A 20,365-nucleotide genomic window follows, 5' to 3' on the forward strand; every position below is an offset into this window, starting at 1 on the left:
CCAGATCTCAACCCCATAGAACATCTTTGGAGGGGAGTTGAAAGTCCGTGTTGCCCAGCGACAGCCCCAAAACATCACTGCTCTAGAGGAGATCTGCATGGAGGAATGGGCCAAAATACCAGCAACAGTGTGTGAAAACCATGTGAAGACTTACAGAAAACGTTTGACCTGTGTCATTGCCAACAAAGGGTATATAACAAAGTATTGAGAAACTTTTGTTATTGACCAAATACTTATTTTCCACCATAATTTTCAAATAAATTCATTAAAAATCCTACAATGTGATTTTCTGGATTTTTTTTTCTCATTTTGTCTGTCATAGTTGACGTGTACCTATGATGAAAATCATATTTTTAAGTGGGAGAACTTGCACAATTGGTGGCTGACTAAATACTTTTTTCCCCACTGTATCCCTCTCCTCTGTCCCGTCTTTACCATGTTTCTTTCCTTTCCATATCCCCTGTTTTTACCCTCTAACCATTTATGTTCTTTATCTTCCTCTTATCTCTCTCTCTCTCTCTTACACCCTCCATCTCTTCCTCCCTCTCTCCCTTCTGTTTCGTTCCCCTATATACACCTTTCAAATCAATACGTTCTTTTGCCAACTTTAGCATTCCGCCAACTTTTTTCCGCCTTTTCTTTATATCTGAAAAGTGTTGCCAGTATCAAAGCCTAAACTTTAATTTCAGCGAACCAACCTAGTCATGATTGGGGTAAAGTTCTGTAATGCTGAGACGGCATTGGCACGCACTGCGCTGTTAAGTTATTGATGGTTGCTAGGCAGTGCCCATTACTACTATCCTCCTGTCAGTTGTAAACTTGCATGTCACTTCACCCATCTCTTCGCATAGCCCAGCACATGTACTGTTTTCTTAACCCAGCGTTTCCCTAACTCTGTCCTGGGGACCCCAAAGGGTGCACGTTTTTGTTTTTTGCCCTAGCACTACACATCTGATTCAAATAATCAAAGCTTGATGATTATTTAAATCAGCTGTGTAGTGCTAGGTCAAAAAACAAAACGTGCACCCCCTGGGGTCCCCAGGACCGAGTTTGGGAAACGCGGTCTTAACCACAACATTTTTTTCTTTATTTTTCACTGACTCTCAGTTTGGATATTGGTTAGGCTACAATTATGCTGTGGTAATATTAGCTGAGTTGAGGTGAGTGCTGCTCATGATCATCTTGGCTCATTTATTAGCACTGATCAGAACATTTTGCCAGCATGTTATGTAGTTTAACAAGTGGATTATTTTGCTATTCACTCGCAGTCGCTTATGCTGCGTTCAAAACACCTGGGAACTTGGAACTCGGAAATCTCGGACTTCAGTGCGTTCAAAACAACCGGGAACTCTGGGGGAAAAAAAAAACGAGCTCCGACTGGGGAAAAATAATTTTGAACGGTCATCCAACAAGGCATTTCAACTCGGGAACTATTTCGTTGAAGGTGAAGTTCACCAATTTTTACATGTGGCCTTATTTTCACACTTTATGTGCTTGTAGTTGATCCCTCAAACTGTTTATTTTATTTTGTTATAGAGAAAATTGTTTGTCACATTTTTCTGAGACCTCACTTGCCATTGACTACAATGCATTATGAAAATGTGTCTAAAGCATGTTATGAAACGCTCCAAACACTCATATTACATCAGAATCTCATTCTGCACAAAATTATTTATTTATTCTTCACTCCATGTTTGAATAATGCTGTTTATAACAAAAAGATGCAAATATGGATTTATGGAAATATGAAAAATGGAGTGCAGGGATTTATCCAGAATGAGATTCTGATGTAATATGAGTTGGTTTGGAGTGTTTTGGAGCATTTTATAACATGCTTAGACACATTTTCATAATGCATTGTAGTCAATGGCAAGTGATGACTCTCTAACGAAACAAAATATTTAAAAAACAGTTTGGGTGATCAACTACAAGCACAGAAAGAGTGACAATAAGGCCACATGTAAAAATGGGTGAACTTCCCCTTTAATTGGTTTCTGGCTGGGCAAATAAGTGGAGGTGGTATAGCTCATCTATATGTTTGCTCATCTATCACTGATCAGAAACATTTAGCATGCAATAATGTAGCCTAAATCGAGTGTAGGCCTATTATTTTGCTCAATCGCGTATAGTAGTGTTTCCGCTACAGTCATTTAACTGTGGCGCTGCGCCACGGTAAAATCATTGCCACCACACCAAAGAATATGAAACATGAACAAATATTTGTCAAGGCGTACTTTGAAGATGCTAGAACAGTCCATATTAACTTTTCCTCTGCAAACAAATAAGTAATGAATAGAAAAATCTGACAACCCCATAGTAGAATAGTTTATCTATTTACCTAGTTGGCTTGTTGTGTGTTCTATGCGTGATACATTTTCCTCTCGAGACGCATTCAAGTTACGAGTGCCATAGGGAGGGAAACTTGTATTCTGACAAGCAGTCAATGCACAACAATTCTTGCAATCATGCAAGAAATGGCATTTGTTAAAAAGAGGGCGATCCCAGCTTTCCATTCCTACTTTATTTCTCAACTCCTAAATACTGTATGTTCAAACTGTACCCTTTTAAACCCAGAGTTTTTAACAGCGTCATGGTTGAGCTTGTTACCGCTACGCAATTTGCCATGAGTGCGAATTATTTAAGAATGATGGAGGCCACTGTTCTTGGGGACCTTCAATACTGCAGAAATATTTTGGTACACTTCCCCAGATCTGTGCCTCGACAATCCTGTCTCGGAGCTCTACAGACAATTCTTTCGACCTCATGGCTTGGCTTGGCTCTGACATGCACTGTCAACTGTGGGACCTTATATACACTGCTCAAAAAAATTAAGGGAACACTAAAATAACACATCCTAGATCTGAATGAATGAAATAATCTTATTAAATACTTTTTTCTTTACATAGTTGAATGTGCTGACAACAAAATCACACAAAAATTATCAATGGAAATCAAATTTATCAACCCATGGAGGTCTGGATTTGGAGTCACCCTCAAAATTTAAGTGGAAAACCACACTACAGGCTGATCCAACTTTGATGTAATGTCCTTAAAACAAGTCAAAATTAGGCTCAGTAGTGTGTGTGGCCTCCATGTGCCTGTATGACCTCCCTCCAACGCCTGGGCATGCTCCTGATGAGGTGGCGGATGGTCTCCTGAGGGATCTCCTCCCAGACCTGGACTAAAGCATCCGCCAACTCCTGGACAGTCTGTGGTGCAACGTGGCGTTGGTGGATGGAGCGAGACAGGATGTCCCAGATGTGCTCAATTGGATTCAGGTCTGGGGAACGGGCGGTCCATAGCCTCAATGCCTTCCTCTTGCAGGAACTGCTGACACACTCCAGCCACATGAGGTCTAGCATTGTCTTGCATTAGGAGGAACCCAGGGCCAACCGCACCAGCATATGGTCTCACAAGGGGTCTGAGGATCTCATCTCGGTACCTAATGGCAGTCAGGCTACCTCTGGCGAGCACATGGAGTGCTGTGCGGCCCCCCAAAGAAATGCCACCCCACACCATGACTGACCCACCGCCAAACCGGTCATGCTGGAGGATGTTGCAGGCAGCAGAACGTTCTCCACGGCGTCTCCAGACTCTGTCACGTGCTCAGTGTGAACCTGCTTTCATCTGTGAAGAGCACAGGGCGCCAGTGGCGAATTTGCCAATCTTGGTGTTCTCTGGCAAATGCCAAACGTCCTGCACGGTGTTGGGCTGTAAGCACAACCCCCACCTGTGGACGTCGGGCCCTCATACCACCCTCATGGAGTCTGTTTCTGACCGTTTGAGAAGACACATGCACATTTGTGGCCTGCTGGAGGTCATTTTGCAGGGCTCTGGCAGTGCTCCTCCTGCTCCTCCTTGCACAAAGGCGGAGGTAGCAGTTCTGCTGCTGGGTTGTTGCCCTCCTACGGCCTCCTCCACGTCTCCTGATGTATTGGCCTGTCTCCTGGTAGCGCCTCCATGCTCTGGACACTACGCTGACAGACACAGCAAACCTTCTTGCCACAGCTCGCATTGATGTGCCATCCTGGATGAGCTGCACTACCTGAGCCACTTGTGTGGGTTGTAGACTCCGTCTCATGCTACCACTAGAGTGAAAGCACCGCCAGCATTCAAAAGTGACCAAAATATCAGCCAGGAAGCATAGGAACTGAGAAGTGGTCTGTGGTCACCACCTGCAAAACCAGTCCTTTATTGGGGGTGTCTTGCTAATTGCCTATAATTTCCACCTGTTGTCTATTCCATTTGCACAACAGCATGTGAAATGTATTGTCAATCAGTGTTGCTTCCTAAGTGGACAGTTTGATTTCACAGAAGTGTGATTGACTTGGAGTTACATTGTGTTGTTTAAGTGTTCCCTTAATTTTTTTGAGCAGTGTAGATAGGTGTGTGCCTTTCCAAATCATGTCCAATGAATTGAATTTACCACAGGTGGACTCCAATGGTGAAATGGTGACATTAAGTGGTTTCTGAGAGAAGTACAGGCGCGTTACCCACAGATGGCGTTTTACCCCACGTTACCCTAACAGGGAGCCCTAACTTATATTCACTTATGCAAGTTTTAGGGACATAAAATTCCTCAATAGGATGCTAACTAGTTAAAAGGTTACACTTGGGATCTAGCTAATGGTTAGCCCAATAGGGTAAATGCAGATAGGCAACCCCATGCTTCATCCTATGTATTTATTGCGACTATGCTGCATCAGATGGGCTACAGGTGATAATGCTTATTGCTAATAGCATACCTGATAATATGGACCATCCATAGGCTATATGCATGGTCCAATATGTTAAAATAATTAATAATAATAACGTTTTGAGGGAGCGTGCAATTGGCATACTGACTGCAGGAATGTCCACCAGAGCTGTTGCCAGAGAATTGAATTTTCATTTCTCTACCATAAGCCGCCTCCATCGTCGTTTTAGAGAATTTGACAGAACATGGCATTGTGTGGGCGAGCGGTTTGCTGATGTCAATGTTGTGAACAGAGTACCCCATGGTGGCGCTGGGGTTATGGTATGGGCAGGCATAAGCTACGGGCAACGAACCCAATTTTATTTTATCAGGCAATTTGAATGCACAGAAATACAGTGACGAGATCCTGAGGCCCATTGTGAGGCCCTTTTTTTTTTTAAGGGATCTGTGACCAACAGATGCATCTCTGTATTCCCAGTCATGTGAAATCCATAGATTAGGGCCTAATTTATTTATTTCAATTGACTGATTTTCTCATATGAACTGTAACTCTGTAAAATCTTTGAAATTGTTGCATGTTGCATTTATATTTTGGTTCATTATACATAAATATGATCTGGGGGGACCCCCCCTGCCTGGAGATTGTGAAATATGAACACGAGACTCGCATGCTTTTGAAATGTTATAGATTGCTATTATTTTCTATTGGTATCCTCTGTAGCTCAATTGGTAGAGCATGGCGCTTGTAACGCCAGGGTAGTGGGTTCGATCCCCGGGACCACCCATACGTAAAAATGTATGCACACATGACTGTAAGTCGCTTTGGATAAAAGCGTCTGCTAAATGGCATATTATTATGATGAAGATACTCTCTCAATGTAAGACCCTAAGCCTGCTCCCAAACAAAGTGGAGTAAGGGTAGGAAAGCAATGAAATATGACAGTGGTTCCACACGTTGCTGTGACACAAAAATATTATTTGTATTTTATTCTGTTATTTCATTTATTCTTAGCCTACTATAAAATGTGTGTTGACTGTGATCAGGGTAGCCTAAGTGTGTCTTGTCTGTTTAATGAACAAAATAACTATAGGCTGCGCAGACCAGTAACATAATTAAACTCAAAATATGCCATTCTATTCTTTTGAAAAATAAATGTTATTAGTTTTATAATGTTTCTTAGGACCTGCCTAAAACTAATTAATGATTTCTTTGTGATGGTGAATATTCAATGGATTTATTAAAGTAGGAGTCCCACATCTACTCCCACTCCTAAACTTGCTGGCATGTGCACAGGAGATATAAAAGGCTTGTCCGGGCAAGAATGTGGTATAAATGGGACTGTACGAATTGGGTTCTAAAAAATTGCCAGATATTTTATTTTATTTTATTTTACTGGCAACATACTGTAAAGGGTATTAAACAGGAGGACCCCAGGGTGACCAGAGAGATGGTAGAGGAGAGTTAATTTAAATAAAAGTCAAATTAACGTCTCCCACTCTGAGCTCGTTAGTGTTAGACTGATGACCGCGGGGGCTGGATGAGGCTAATTGGTAGAAGTTGCCCTTGGGCGCAGATCTAGGATCAGTTTATCCTCCCCAAATCCAGACCTCAAGCATTAGGGAGGGAAATGCAAAATTGACCTTAGATCAGTTACTATAGGCAACTTCAAGGGTGTATTGGGAGGGCATCGCAGACTCACACACTGCTCTTCACTGATACACTGGTATCATGACCCTCTCCTCTCTAGCTCTATTAACACACTATTAACCTTTGGAGAGAGCCATCAGTGTTCAGACAGCCATGGTTTCTACTAGAGAGAGTGTGTGTGTGTGTTGCATGCAGTAATGGTGTGTGTATATTATAGGTCGGTGATGGGGAGCAGCCTGCCTGCAATCATCAGGCCAGCAGCAGACGCAACGACAACAGGGGCAGCTTCTGTTTCGACCCCAGGTAACACACACTCCACACAGACAATACAGAAAATGCTATCCCAGCTTTACCAACACACACAAAACCTAACCCTACTCTCTCGCTCCCCCTCTCTGCTCCTCCTCTCTCGCTCTCCCTCTGCTCCCCTTCTCTCTCTGCTCCCCTTCTCTCTTTGCTCCCCCTCTCTCTGCTCCCTCTCTCTCCCTTTCTGTCCCACTCTCTCCTCCACATCTGACTCCCCCTCAGTAGTGAGGTCCACAAGCGCTGTCCGTTGTGCGAGGTGATCTTCCCGCCCCATTTTGAGCAGCGTAGCTTTGAGCAGCATGTGGAGAGCCACTGGAAGGTGTGTCCCGTGTGCTCTGAGCAGTTCCCCCTCGACTGCCATCAGCAGCTCTTCGAGAAGCACGTGCTCACACACTTTGACGGCCATGTGCTGAACTTCGACAACATGGAGTAGCGGGGAGGTTGGGGGGGTGTGTGTGTGTGTGTGTGTGTAAAAGGGAAGGTTGGATTGGATTAAGGGATGTAAAAAATTATAAAAATTCTAGGAACGTGTGCTCAAATCGGGGTTGGCGATGATTTCATTTCAATTTAACTCTGACTAGGAGGGGAGATTACAAGTCATCCACATCAACAATTGAAAAATCATTGGGAAAATTGCTCTTTTAAGGATCTGAATTTAAATGGAATTAACTCCAATCCTGGCCTCACATGCTACCTTTCAAAAACATCAAGGAGTGTGTATGATTGTGTAAGGGGGAGTTTGTCATTTGCGGTTTAGGGAAATAACAACATAAATACTTGGCGTGAGAAGGTCGGAGCCTTAGATTCTACAGTTGGAGCACTTTGGTTTTGTCCCATGTTGATGTCATCTTTCTGCTTCGAGGTTGTAGCGTCATCATCACTGCATGTGTTTAGTATCCGTAGGATTCATCCGCGCTAATCAGCCAGACTTCGCTTTCTGTTCCTGTTCCCAGTCACTGTAGCCACACGTAGAAACAGGTGACATCCAGGGATTGGAGGGGGAGTAGGATGATGTTGCCTCTAAACATTGATCTAAGGTCAGTTTTGGGTTTTACCTCCTAATGGTTAAGGTTGAGATTGGTGTTGGGTAATCTGATCCTAGATCTGTGGTTAGGGGAAACTAATTAATAGTATGACAGTTGGACTCTTGTCAGCAAAAGACGGACGTTTTAAAAAATAACATGAAATAGCACTATTGTTTGAATTTGACTGCACTAAAGGCTTTATTATTCTGAATGTATACTGTATAAATGAGAAGTAGAACTATTATGGAGAAATGTGGCTGACTTGCTCGTGACCTCAATGTATTCACTCATGTTTTAGTAATGACAGAATGATGATGGACCAATGATGTTTTACTTCCTGGTGTGCAATTCCTGGTCTCTGTTCACTGGATAGGGTAACATTCTCCTAGACATTCCGCTTCAGTTGATTGGAGGGAAGGTAACTGGAAATATGGCTATGGACTCTTTCACTTATCTTTTCCTCCTTTGTTGGGGTCCAAGTCAGTTTCTCTTGGCTGTGCGTGCGTCTCCACATTGAGTGTCCTTTAATTCTTGTCATCTGTCTGTGAGATTTTACTGTTCTTTCAATGTGACCACAGTGCTGTACTTTTGGCTTCAAAGTTGCACCTTTATGAGAGTGAGTGTGTAGGTTTGTATGTGTGCATTAAAAATATCTTTATGAATAAAGTACGACTGTCAAATGGATACAATTGTCATTTTGTCTTTCCATCTTTTGGGTCACAACACACACCAATCAACCACACAGACAGTTCTGGGCTCCAGAGCTCTTTTTAATTATTTTTATGTAATCGCGTTTACATTTGAAGCAGCTTCTTGTATATAAAGACAGTTTAACGTAGTACACAGGTCTCCCTACTCAAACTCTGCCTCCGTACAAATAGGAAACATATGAAAATATAATTTAAAAGCACATTACAATACATTCACTGTACACAGTATATCGAAATAGAAATAGTCCCCCTCACACACACACACACGACTAATGTACTCCTCCCATCCCCGCTCTGTTAAACAGTGTATTTAAACTGTAACCATGGCGACCTGCATCTCCATCTAACAGTCTCTGATCCCTTGCCAGAACGCTACAGAGCCAAGGCTTCCAAGTACGGAAAACCCGGCACAGAGTACGGAACAAGTTGTGTACGGCACACACAAACACTACCCCAACAATGCTACCTTCCTCTTTCACTGCCATTTTCTTTGTATTGTATTCAGTGTCTCCGAGTAGGAGTGCTGATCTAGGATCAGGTCCCCCCTCCTACTCATTATGATTTAAAGGAAAATCTGATCCGAGATCAGCACTCCTACTCTGAAATGCTTTGTGAATACGAGCCCTGACCTTAACGGCACTTTACCACACCCATGTCAATGTGTGTGGTGGGGGACCATCACAGAACAGAATGACAGGTTAGAAATGTTTTACGGCCTTTCACAAAATGGCACCACTTTTTGACATTCCACCACTCCGCTGTACTCTGAAGGCATGATATCCCAACTGGATCACAAAATGCCCACCTTTACACTATGAGAGTACACCAGACAGTCTCCTGCTCTACAGCAGCAATTGGCAAGGCCTTGGTTTGACACTATCTACGACCCAAATGGTGCACTATTCTCTATATAGTGCACTACTTTTGACCAGAGCCCTTAGGGAATAGGGTGCAATTTGGGACACACACCCAGTGACCTGGCACTGTAACACATATGGTTCTATGACATTTGAGCTTCAGCCATAAATTGTAACACTATAATGGACTAACAGAAAGCAAAATAATAACACTAGAAGCTGAAAAGCTCAGATACTGCAGAAAGACTCGGCTTAGAAGCAACTCACACTGACTACTGGAATGCTGTGGTCTACAACGCAAGGCAATCAAAGGTTGTAGGTGTAATCTCTCTCGACACACACACACGCCCTTTTAGACAAAAGCATGCACAAAAACTTACCATCACACACACAGTCACACTTGAGGCGCAATGAGGCAGTATTCCCTTGACACTTTTGCGCGCCTCTTAGATGAAACCTCTTATGACAGTCGCTCTCCCCCCTCAGGCACATAGTATGGTCAATGTTTGGCAGTAGAGAGCTGTTGGCAATGATCATGGAAAAGAAACCAGTAACAACACTTGGCAACTGGAACAGAATACAGCATGATGCCTCAACTGGTCTGCTCACACTACAGTCTGGAATAACCTTCTAGAATACAGCATGATGCCTCAACTGGTCTGTTCACACTACAGTCTGGAATAACCTTCTAGAATACAGCATGATGCCTCAACTGGTCTGCTCACACTACAGTCTGGAATAACCTTCTAGAATACAGCATGATGCCTCAACTGGTCTGCTCACACTACAGTCTGGAATAACCTTCTAGAATACAGCATGATGCCTCAACTGGTCTGCTCACACTACAGTCTGGAATAACCTTCTAGAATACAGGATGCACAATCCATTCCGGAATCATTGGGGATCAGTCCTAAAACTGTTCTAGAACAGTGGGAATGAAGGGATTCAATACTTTACCTGTTTCTCTATATGGGCCGAATGATAACATGAAATCTGCATGTGTAACTTTAGCGCAAATCGTGCATTAAATAGCAATAGGAAAAACTTAAAAATGTATTTTGGACGCAGATCTCAAGTTAGGATTCAAGCCATAGTCAGTTATTATTTTGCTCATGGGAATATCTAGACCTGAGGTCACCTAGCTGTTTCAACTTTGAACTATGACACCACAGAACAGGTTGTCTCAGGGGGTTGAGGAATGAAAAACACACTTATCGATAAAATATCAAAGAAAATATCTGGAAAATATATTGAAAAATAAAGTATAAAATAAAGCTTGAAAATAAAGTAACTTTTGTATATGCTTATGAATACTTATATTTGTATATACACACATATCTATTGTTTATATATCTATATATAGACTGTTTAACGCAACTCAACATCCATCCACTCCTTCCTCTTGCCTCATCCCCCTCTTTTCTCTTTTTCTTTTTTACAGTTAGCACCGTATGTCAATACAAAGAGTAATGACAATTGTTGTGATAGCAGAAGAATGTGCAAATGTACAACAACAAAACTTAAGCCTATAAAGATACATATCATTCAAAAAATAACTAGAGATAGCATGTGAAAACCATAGAACATTATACAAGACATAAAAAAGGCTAACGACAAAACAACTTAAAGCATGCACTAGATCCTTTAGTGTGTGGGAGGAAGGAATAGGGTTTTGGGTTGTCACCCCTAAAGTTGGGACAGAAGGGATAGGGGTATGTTTTGGGTGGTTGGGAGAGGTGGGGTGGATATTGACGATTGAAAAGGTTTGGGGTGGTTGGGTTGGGTGGGTATTGCTGGTGAGGAATAGGGATATGTTTGGGTGGGTGACCAGGGGTTGTCACGACGATCGTCTCTAGCCCTGCATCTTGCGGATGATGTCGGCGGAGACGGGCGGGTGGAAGTTGATGGTGTGGTGCCTCAGGCCCTGGGACGTCTTGTAGCTCTTCCCACAGCGGCACTTGAAGGGCTTCCGCACACGAATCTGGGTCCGGTGGCCGTTCTTGGCGTGGTATTTAATACCGTTCACATTCTGAATGACGGGGAGAGACATTAGCAGGAGGACAGCAGGAGAACCCTGGCCTGGGGTGGTCTAGCGGTCTAAGCCTCTGCCTCCAGAATACATGTACCTGTGCAAGTGTGGGTTTGAATCCTTCCGACTGCTATTCTAACACACCCTCTCCTCCCATCTTTTTCTTACTATCCCATCTAATGAAGAAAAAAAATACAAAAGGAATCAAAATAATAATTTCCCTTTACATTATCTTAGTGAGGATCCCTAAAAGCAACATCCAGGAACAACATTGAAAACGTTGACATTGCTAGTGGAAACTTCCCCTCAGATCCTGTATTGAAGTGAAAACCTCCAGTACTCAGATCATAGGCTACACTGAACTGATCTATAGAGGACTAGCGTGTAGCAGAAGAATAGAGCTAGGGACCAAATACATGGAAGTGAGCTGGGGCTGTGTGTGTACTGCACCTTGTATCTCTTCTTGCAGCCAGGCACAGGGCAGGCGAAGGGTTTCTCCTCTCCTCCATTCATACACATGGAGCTGAGGATAGACTCTGAGCTGATGGCACTCTCTGTGGTCCAGGACTCATCACTGTCTGACTCCTCATAGTCCACCTCCTCATCATCATACTCACTGCCTGGAGGGGGAAAACACACACAGACAGAGAAAAGAGAGAGAACATTACTATAGGGGAAACACAGACAGTTACATCTGTCTATTGTCTTGAGGAGAGGGGCATGGAGCAGACAGAGGGTTTGGTGTGTGTCAGTGGCACCCAGGGGGAGGGTGTTGGCTCCCTGAAAGAGATCATTAAGTGGGAGGTGTCCTCATTGTTTTGTCTGGAAAAAGTGCAACACTTTTTCCACTCACACACTGACTATCACAACCCCATCCCCCAATGTACACCCACACTGTACCCCCCCACCACCATTACACAGGAAATGCTTCACCTCAGCAGGAGGAAGTGGATGGCACCCTGGCACATGTTAAAAGGATTTCAACAAGGGTGTGTGTGCGTGCGTGCGCGGTTGTGTAAGCGCAGACCTAGTGCTGCGATTGAAAACATTTGGGCAGGAATTGCACATCTGCTTTTGGGCTCTGAAACACACACACACACACACACACACACACACACCCATGCAAACATGTAATTACCAGTGTTGACTGGGATCACTGCAGGAACACGCTCTCTCTCTACTGAACACACGTGTTGAACTGGCATGTAGTCTGGATCACTCACAATAGGAGTGTTCCATTGACACTCAGTCTAGAACATTAGAGGCAAATCCATTCAGCAGACGCTTTTATCCAAAGAGATTTACAGTAGTGGGTGAATACATTTCCTTATGGGTGAACCCAGGTAAGCAAACCCACAATCCTGGCATTGCGATCACCATGCTTTACCCAGTGCATCACACAAGACCACAAGGGGCCATACATCTTCAGCAGGGCCGAGACGCTACCAGTATCGAAATATTTTTTCCATGCCAAAAATGAAAACCGAAGCACACCAAATTCTTTGGTCCTTTAAAAACTGTCTGTATGTAAAATATTGTATGCCATAGCTTGGGAAATAAATAAATGTGACTCTGGATGACAACATAAATCAGATTCTTGTTATGTTTTCTTGCCATGATACTAACGAGTATCGCGATACTGGTATCGTCCCAGCCCTAATCCTAAGTGTCCACTTTCTCTTACCTGTGGGTGTGCTGCTACGGAACGAGGAGGAGGGTGTGATGGGTGGAGTCACGGGAGGAGTCAGGTTGCCGTTGCTGTGGCGTGGAGGCGTGGCCACGCTGTTCCGAGACACGCCCCCTGTGATTGACAGGGAAAGTTTGGGTGTGGCCCTCTTCTTCAGGGTCTCCTGCTCCCGACGCGCCGCGTCAGTCATGAACCTGGACACACGTTACACACAATACACACGTTACACACACACACTCATACAAATAAAGATTACTTAAACAATGATACAGTAGTATCTCCTCCTCTTCTCTCTCCCTCTTCTCACTCCCTACCTCCCTCCCTCCCTCTTCTCGCTCCCTCCCTCCCTCCCTCCCTCCCTCTTCTCTCGCTCCCTCCCTCTTCTCCCTCCCTCTTCTCGCTCCCTCCCTCCCGCTTCTCTCGGTCCCTCTTCTCGCTCCCTCCCTCCCTCTTCTCGCTCCCTCCCTCTCTCCCGCTTCTCTCGCTCCCTCCCTCTTCTCACTCCCTCCCTCCCTCTTCTCACTCCCTCCCTCCCTCTTCTCGCTCCCTCCCTCCCTCTTCTCGCTCGCTCCCTCCCTCCCTCTTCTCGCTCGCTCCCTCCCTCTTCTCCCTCTTCTCCCTCCCTCTCTTCTCGCTCCCTCCCTCGCTTCTCGCTCCCTCCCTCCCTCTCGCTCTCTTCTCGCTCCCTCCCTCCCTCCCGCTCTCTTCTCGCTCCCTCCCTCCTCCCGCTCTCTTCTCGCTCCTCCCTCCCTCTCTCTTCTCGCTCCCTCCCTCCCTCTCTCTTCTCGCTCCCTCCCTCCCTCTCTCTCTCTTCTCGCTCCCTCCCTCCCTCCCTCTCTCTTCTCGCTCCCTCCCTCCCTCTCTCTTCTCGCTCCCTCCCTCCCTCTCTCTTCTCGCTCCCTCCCTTATAGAAATAAGGTTCATGAAATTAATAATTTGCTAGTAACATATTACATTCATATTCTGACCATCTCTGAAACTCACTTAGATAATACATTTGATGATACAGTGGTAGAAATACATGGTTATAACATCTACAGAAAAGACAAATGCCAATAGTGGAGGTGTTGCTGTTTATATTCAGAACCACATTCCTGTAAAGCTTAGAGGATCCCATGTTAAATACTGTTTAAGTAATATGGCTACAGGTTCATCTGCCTCACCTAAAGCCCATTCTTGTAGGAAGCTGCTATAGACCACCAAGTGCTAACAGTCAGTATCTGGATAACATGTGTGAAATGCTTGATAATGTATGTGTATCAACAGAGGTATATTTTATGGGTGATTTAAATATTGACTGGCTTTCATCAAAGGTGGTCCTCTGTAGCTCAATTGGTAGAGCATGGCGCTTGTAACGCCAGGGTAGTGGGTTCGATCCCCGGGACCACCCATACGTAAAAATGTAAGTCTGCTAAATGGCATATTATTATTATTATTATCAAGCTGCCCACTCAAGAAAAAGCTTCAAACTGTAACCAGTGCCTGCAACCTGGTTATCAGTCAACCTACCAGGGTAGTTACAAACAGCACAGGAATGAAATCATCAACATGTATTGATCACATCTTTACTAATGCTGCAGAAATGTTATTTAAAACAGTATCCAAATCCATCGGGTGTAGTGATCACAATATAGTAGCCATATCTAGGAAAACAAAAGTTCCAAAGGCTGGGCCTAATATAGTGTATAAGAGGTCATACAATACGTGTTATAGTGATTCCTACGTTGTTGATGTAAATAATATTTGTTGGTCTGTGGTGTGTAATGAGGAGCAACCAGACGCTGCACTTGACACATTTATGAAATTGCTTATTCCAGTTACTAATAAGCATGCACCCATTAAGAAAATTACTGTAAAAACTGTTAAATCCCTGTGGATTGATGATTAATTGAAAAGTTGTATGGTTGAGAGGGATGAGGCAAAAGGAATGGCAAATAAGTCTGGCTGCACAACCAATTGGCAAACGTACTGCAAATTGAGAAATCATGTGACTAAACTGAATAAAAAGAAGAAGGAACTATACTATGAAACAAAGATAAATGATATAAAGATAGTAAAAAGCTTTGGAGCACCTTAAATTAAATTTTAGGCAAAAAGGCAAACTCAGCTCCATCATTCATTGAATCAGATGGCTCATTCATCACAAAACCCACTGATATTGCCAATTACTCATTATTTTTTAATTGGCAAGATTAGCAAACTTAGGCATGACATGCCAGCAACAAACGCTGACACTACACATTCAAGTATAACTGATAAAATTATGAAAGACAAGCATTGTAATTTTGAATTCCGTAAAGTGAGTATGGAAGAGGTGAAAAAAAGTATTGTTGTCTATCAACAATGACAAGTCACCGGGGTCTGACAACATGGATGGAAAATTACTGCAGATAATTGCAGACGATATTGCCACTCCTATTTGCCATATCTTCAATCTTAGCCTACTAGAAAGTATGTGCCCTCAGGCCTGGAAGGAAGCAAAAGTAATTCCGCTACCCAAGAATAGTAAAGCCCCCTTTACTGGCTCAAATAGCTGACCAATCAGCCTGTTACCAACCCTAAGTAGACTTTTGGAAAAAATCGTTTGACCAAATACAATGCTATTTTACTGTAAACAAATTGACAACAGACTTTCAGCACACTTATAGGGAAGGACATTCAACAAGCACGGCACAAATGACTGATGATTGGCTGAGAGAAATGTATGATAAAAAGATTGTGGGAGCTGTTTTGTTAGACTTCAGTGAGGCTTTTGACATTGTTGATCATAGTCTGCTGATGGAAAAACTTGTGTTATGGCTTTACACCCCCTGCTATATTGTGGATAAAGAGTTACCTGTCTAACAGAACACAGAGGGTGTTCTTTAATGGAAGCCTCTCCAACAAAATCCAGGTAGAATAAGTAATTTCCCATGGCAGCTGTCTAGGCCCCTTACTTTTTTCAATCTTTACTAAGGACATGCCACTGGTTTTGAGTAAAGCCAGTGTGTCTATGTATGCGGATGACTCAAGACTAGACACGTCAACTACTACAGCGAGTGAAATCACTGCAAAACAAAGAGCTGCAGTTAGTTTCAGAATGTGTGGAAGGAATAAGTTAGTCCTAAATATTTTAAAAACTAAAAGCATTGTATTTGGGACAAATTATTCACTAAACCCTGAACCTCAACTAAATCTTGTAATAAATTATGTGGAAATTGAGCAAGTTCAGGTGACTAAACTGCTAGAAGTAACCCTAGATTGTAAACTGTCATGGTCAAAACATGTTGATAGAACAGTAGCTAAGATGGGGAGAAGTCTGTCCATAATTAAGCACTACTCTGCCTTTTTAGCAACACCATCAACATTAATAATATGCATGTAAATCTCTCATGGCTCAAAGTGGAGGAGAGATTGACTTCATCACTACTTGTTTTTGTTAGAAGTGTTGACATGCTGAATACACCGAGGTGTCTGTTTAAACTGCTAGCACACAGCTCAGACACCCATGCATACCCACAAGACATGCCACCAGAGGTCTCTTCACAATCTCCAAGTCCGGGACAGACTATGGGAGGCGCACAGTTCTACATAGAGCCATGACTACATGGAACTCTATTCCACATCAGGTACCTAATGCAAGCAGTAGAATCAGATTTTAAAAAACAGATACAAATACACCTTATGGAACAACGGGTACTGTGAAGAGACACACACAGGCACAGACACACATTCACATGATAAGACACGCACTCTACACACACGTACACATGGAGTTTGTATTGTAGATATGTGGTAGTAGAGTAGTGGCCTGAGGGAACACACAATATGTTGTGAAAAGTGTTAGGAAATATTATGTCATGTATGCTAGTCTTTGTCAAAACTGCTCCATCATTAGAGCAACACTGCTCTCTATAGAGTGTGTGTGTGTGTGTGTGTATGTGTGGCATTTACGTGTGTATCAGTGGAGGCTGCTGAGGGGACGACGGCTCATAATAATGGCTGTAACGGAGTCAATGGAATGGCATCAAACACCTGGAAACCATGGAAACCATGTGATTGATGTATTTGATACCATTCCACTGATTCCGCTCCAGCCATTACCATGAGCCTGTCCTCACCAATTAAGGTACCACCAACCTCCTGTGGTGTGTATGTTACCTGTTGATGTAGCTCAGGGCCAGGTAGGTGGGCTGTTGTTGCTCCTGTTTCTCCAGAACACGAGGATCTGTGTCTGAGAGAGAGAGAAAGAGAAAGAGAAAGAGAAAGAGAGAGAGAGAGAGAGAGAGAGAGAGAGAGAGAGAGAGAGAGAGAGAGAGAGAGAGAGAGAGAGAGAGAGAGAGAGAGAGAGAGAGAGAGAGAGAGAGAGAGAAAGAGAAAGAGAAAGAGAGAGAGAGAGAGAGAGAGAGAGAGAGAGAGAGAGAGAGAGAGAGAGAGAGAGAGAGAGAGAGAGAGAGAGAGAGAGAGAGAGAGAGAGAGAGAGAGAGAGAGAGAGAGAGAGAGAGAGAGAGAAGAGAGAGAGAGAGAAGAGAGAGAGAGAGAGAGAGAGAGAGAGAGAGAGAGAGAAGAGAGAGAGAGAGAGAAGAGAGAGGAGAGAGAGAGGGGCGAGAGAGGGGCGAGAGAGAGAGAGAGAAAGAGAGAGCGAGAGAGAGGGGCGAGAGAAAGAGGGGGCAAGAAAGAGAGACAGAGATAGAAAAGGGGGTAGTTAGTTACTGTAAAATAGATTCATATGGATATTTAGATTTTTTTTTAAACTTAAATACGGAAATAGATTCTGAGTCTTGAAATCTTTCAGTATGTATCAGCATAGTACATGAGAAGCACAAGGGGAGACAAACTGTTAGCAAACATCCAGTACAGTTGTTCTTGATTACATAGAACCATGTTACAGAGAGGGTTATGTAACCAAGAACTCTGTACATTACACCATGTTACAGAGAGGGTTATGTAACCAAGAACACTATACACAGCACCATGTACATAACCCTCTCTGTAATATGGTGCTATGTACAGGGGATGGAAGGAGGTGGAGGTTATGGTGGATATACTAGAAATATCACACAAACACACCTCAGTAACACTGCAGCAGGCAGCTTCCACTGCCTGGGGCCACCAGGCCAAACTTAAAAAATGAGCGTGAGAGTGTGTGTGAGAGACAGTGTGTGTGCAATGTGATGAATGTGTGCTAAGCCACAACTGCACACTACCACAGTATACCACACTGAGTAGAAATACAGTCAATAGCCGAATATATATGCAATGCAATGGCTTGTTGTGAATGTGTACAGCCTAATTCATAAGGCCTAACATACGTACACACGCAACGCAAGAACGCAATTAGCTAAGCAAAATGGTGATCCTGCGTACTTGCGTCAAGATTATATAATTGATATCTTTGCTCCGCAACTATGCTGTGTAATGCACTGTACTTGACAGAGTTTACACGTATCTAATCTGATGTGCACTTATCAGGAGTCAACCATACTGTGTGTATACTATGACATGTGTTTAACTTTTAGAATATATTGTGTTTCTGAGTATCAGTTCAGCCTTGGTGTGAGCCTCAATACGTGTGAGAGTGAGTGAGAGTAAGTGGAGACAATGTGTGTGTATGTATGTAATTATGGTTGTGTGTATCATGGTTCACAGATGACCAGAGCTAGATTATCTCTGTGCCATTTTTAACAGTCTCCCTCTGTGTGTGTGTGTGTGTGTGTGTGTGTGTGTTTGGTCTTGGCCTTAGCAGTACTTTGGCTTCAGACATTCACACCTCATAATTAAGAAATAATTCAGACTTCCCACAGTAGAGGAGCACACCAGGGAGACCAGCAAACACCCATACAACCTGACATGTGTGTGCACACGCACACACACAAAGCAGTCTCTCTCGCATTCTCTCTCTGTCCCTCCCTCTCTCTGAATCTCTCGCGCACACGTCTGAGGTGGTCCACTGAGGTGGTCTTAAGCAGGTTTTTACTGCCGTGCTTTAATCATTCTACCTGCTGCTGAGATCCAGAAACCAGAACACTTAACTTAGCCTACATACACTCTATGAGAGAGAGAGAGACAACAACACAATTAGACCCAACCAAATCATGAGAAAACAAAAAGAGAATTACTTGACACATTGGAAAGAATTTTAAAAAAACAGAGCAAACTAGAATGCTATTTGGCCCTAAACAGAGAGTACACAGTGGCAGAATACCTGACCACTGTGACTGACCCAAACTTAAGGAAATCTTTGACTTTGTACAGACTCAGTGAGCATAGCCTTGCTATTGAGAAAGGCCGCCGTAGGCAGACCTGGCTCTCAAGAGAAGACAGGCTATTTGCACACTGCCCACAAAATGAGGTGGAAACTGAGCTGCACTTCCTAACCTCCTGCCAAATGTATGACCATATTCGAGACACATATTTCCCTCAGATTACAGAGATCCACAAAGAATTTGAAAACAAATCCAATTTTGATAAACTCCCTTATCTACTGGGTGAAAAACCACAGTGTGCCATCACAGCAGCAAGATTTGTGACCTGTTGCCACAAGAAAAGGGCAACCAGTGAAGAACAAACACCATTGTAAATACAACCCATATTTATGTTTATTTATTTTCCCATTTGTACTTTAACTATTTGCACATTGTTACAACACTGTACATATACATAATATGACATTTGAAATGTATTTATTCTTTTGGAACTTCTGAATGTAATGTTTACTGTTAATATTTGTTTATTTCACTTTTGTTTACTATCTACTTCACTTGCTTTGGCAATGTTAACATACGTTTCCCATGCCAATAAAGCCCTTAAATTGAAATGAGAGAGAGAGAGAGGAGCAGAGGACATAGGTGGGTGAAGAGAGAGAGAGAGAGAGAGAGGAGCAGAGGACATAGGTGGGTGAAGAGAGAGAGAGAGAGAGAGAGAGAGAGAGAGAGAGAGAGAGAGAGAGAGAGAGAGAGAGAGAGAGAGAGAGAGAGAGAGAGAGAGAGAGAGAGAGAGAGAGAGAGAGAGAGAGAGAGAGAGAGAGGGAAGCGGAGGACATAGGTGGGTGAAGAGAGAGAGAGAGAGAGCGAGAGAGAGAGGAGCAGAGGACATAGGTGGGTGAAGAGAGAGAGAGCGCTGTAGTTTAACAGCGCCGGAGAAGATGGCTGCCGTTTTACAGCCCTCTAACCAATTGTACTATTATGTGTGTTTTTCCGCGTTATTTGTAATTTATTTTGTACATAATGTTTCTGCCATCGTCTCTTATAACCAAAAAGAGCTTCTGGATATCAGGACAGCGATTACTCACCTCGCATTGGACGAAGATTTTTTCTTCAACGAGGCGGCCGCGAAGGATATCCTACAGACACCCGACAAGGCCCAAATCCCCGTCATTCGCATGAGGAAGAGACGGAGATATCGTGGACGTAGGTCGGGGTGCCTTGT

General features: G+C 43.4%; 2 protein-coding genes across 3 annotated transcripts in view; one reads left to right on the forward strand and one right to left on the reverse strand.

Moving 5' to 3' along the window:
* The window catches only part of LOC121586688 (tax1-binding protein 1 homolog A), a 52,592-nt gene extending 44,233 nt beyond the window's left edge, over nucleotides 1–8,359 (forward strand). Inside the window, exons 16-17 of the mRNA XM_041903605.2 lie at nucleotides 6,562–6,647; nucleotides 6,873–8,359. Of these exons, the coding sequence (XP_041759539.1) occupies nucleotides 6,562–6,647; nucleotides 6,873–7,083 (297 nt within the window). The 3' untranslated portion in view covers nucleotides 7,084–8,359. The remainder of the gene's footprint in view (nucleotides 1–6,561; nucleotides 6,648–6,872) is intronic.
* A 65-nt stretch (nucleotides 8,360–8,424) lies between these two features.
* Nucleotides 8,425–20,365, reverse strand: part of LOC121586689 (juxtaposed with another zinc finger protein 1) — a 30,015-nt gene continuing 18,074 nt past the window's right edge. The window contains exons 2-6 of one of the 2 annotated variants that reach the window (XR_006003956.2): nucleotides 17,099–17,171; nucleotides 12,956–13,152; nucleotides 11,722–11,891; nucleotides 10,102–11,271; nucleotides 8,425–10,043 (exon numbers count right to left, since the gene is read on the reverse strand). Coding sequence is in view for 1 of the 2 variants with exons in the window: in XM_041903606.2 (XP_041759540.1) it covers nucleotides 11,095–11,271; nucleotides 11,722–11,891; nucleotides 12,956–13,152; nucleotides 17,099–17,171 (617 nt within the window). In the remaining variant the exon portion in view is untranslated. Of the gene's footprint in view, nucleotides 11,272–11,721; nucleotides 11,892–12,955; nucleotides 13,153–17,098; nucleotides 17,172–20,365 lie in introns of both variants that reach the window. The other variant, XM_041903606.2, reaches the window with a different exon arrangement.

Source organism: Coregonus clupeaformis, chromosome 17 (genome assembly GCF_020615455.1).
Source record: "Coregonus clupeaformis isolate EN_2021a chromosome 17, ASM2061545v1, whole genome shotgun sequence".
NCBI classification, from domain to species: Eukaryota; Metazoa; Chordata; class Actinopteri; order Salmoniformes; family Salmonidae; genus Coregonus; species Coregonus clupeaformis.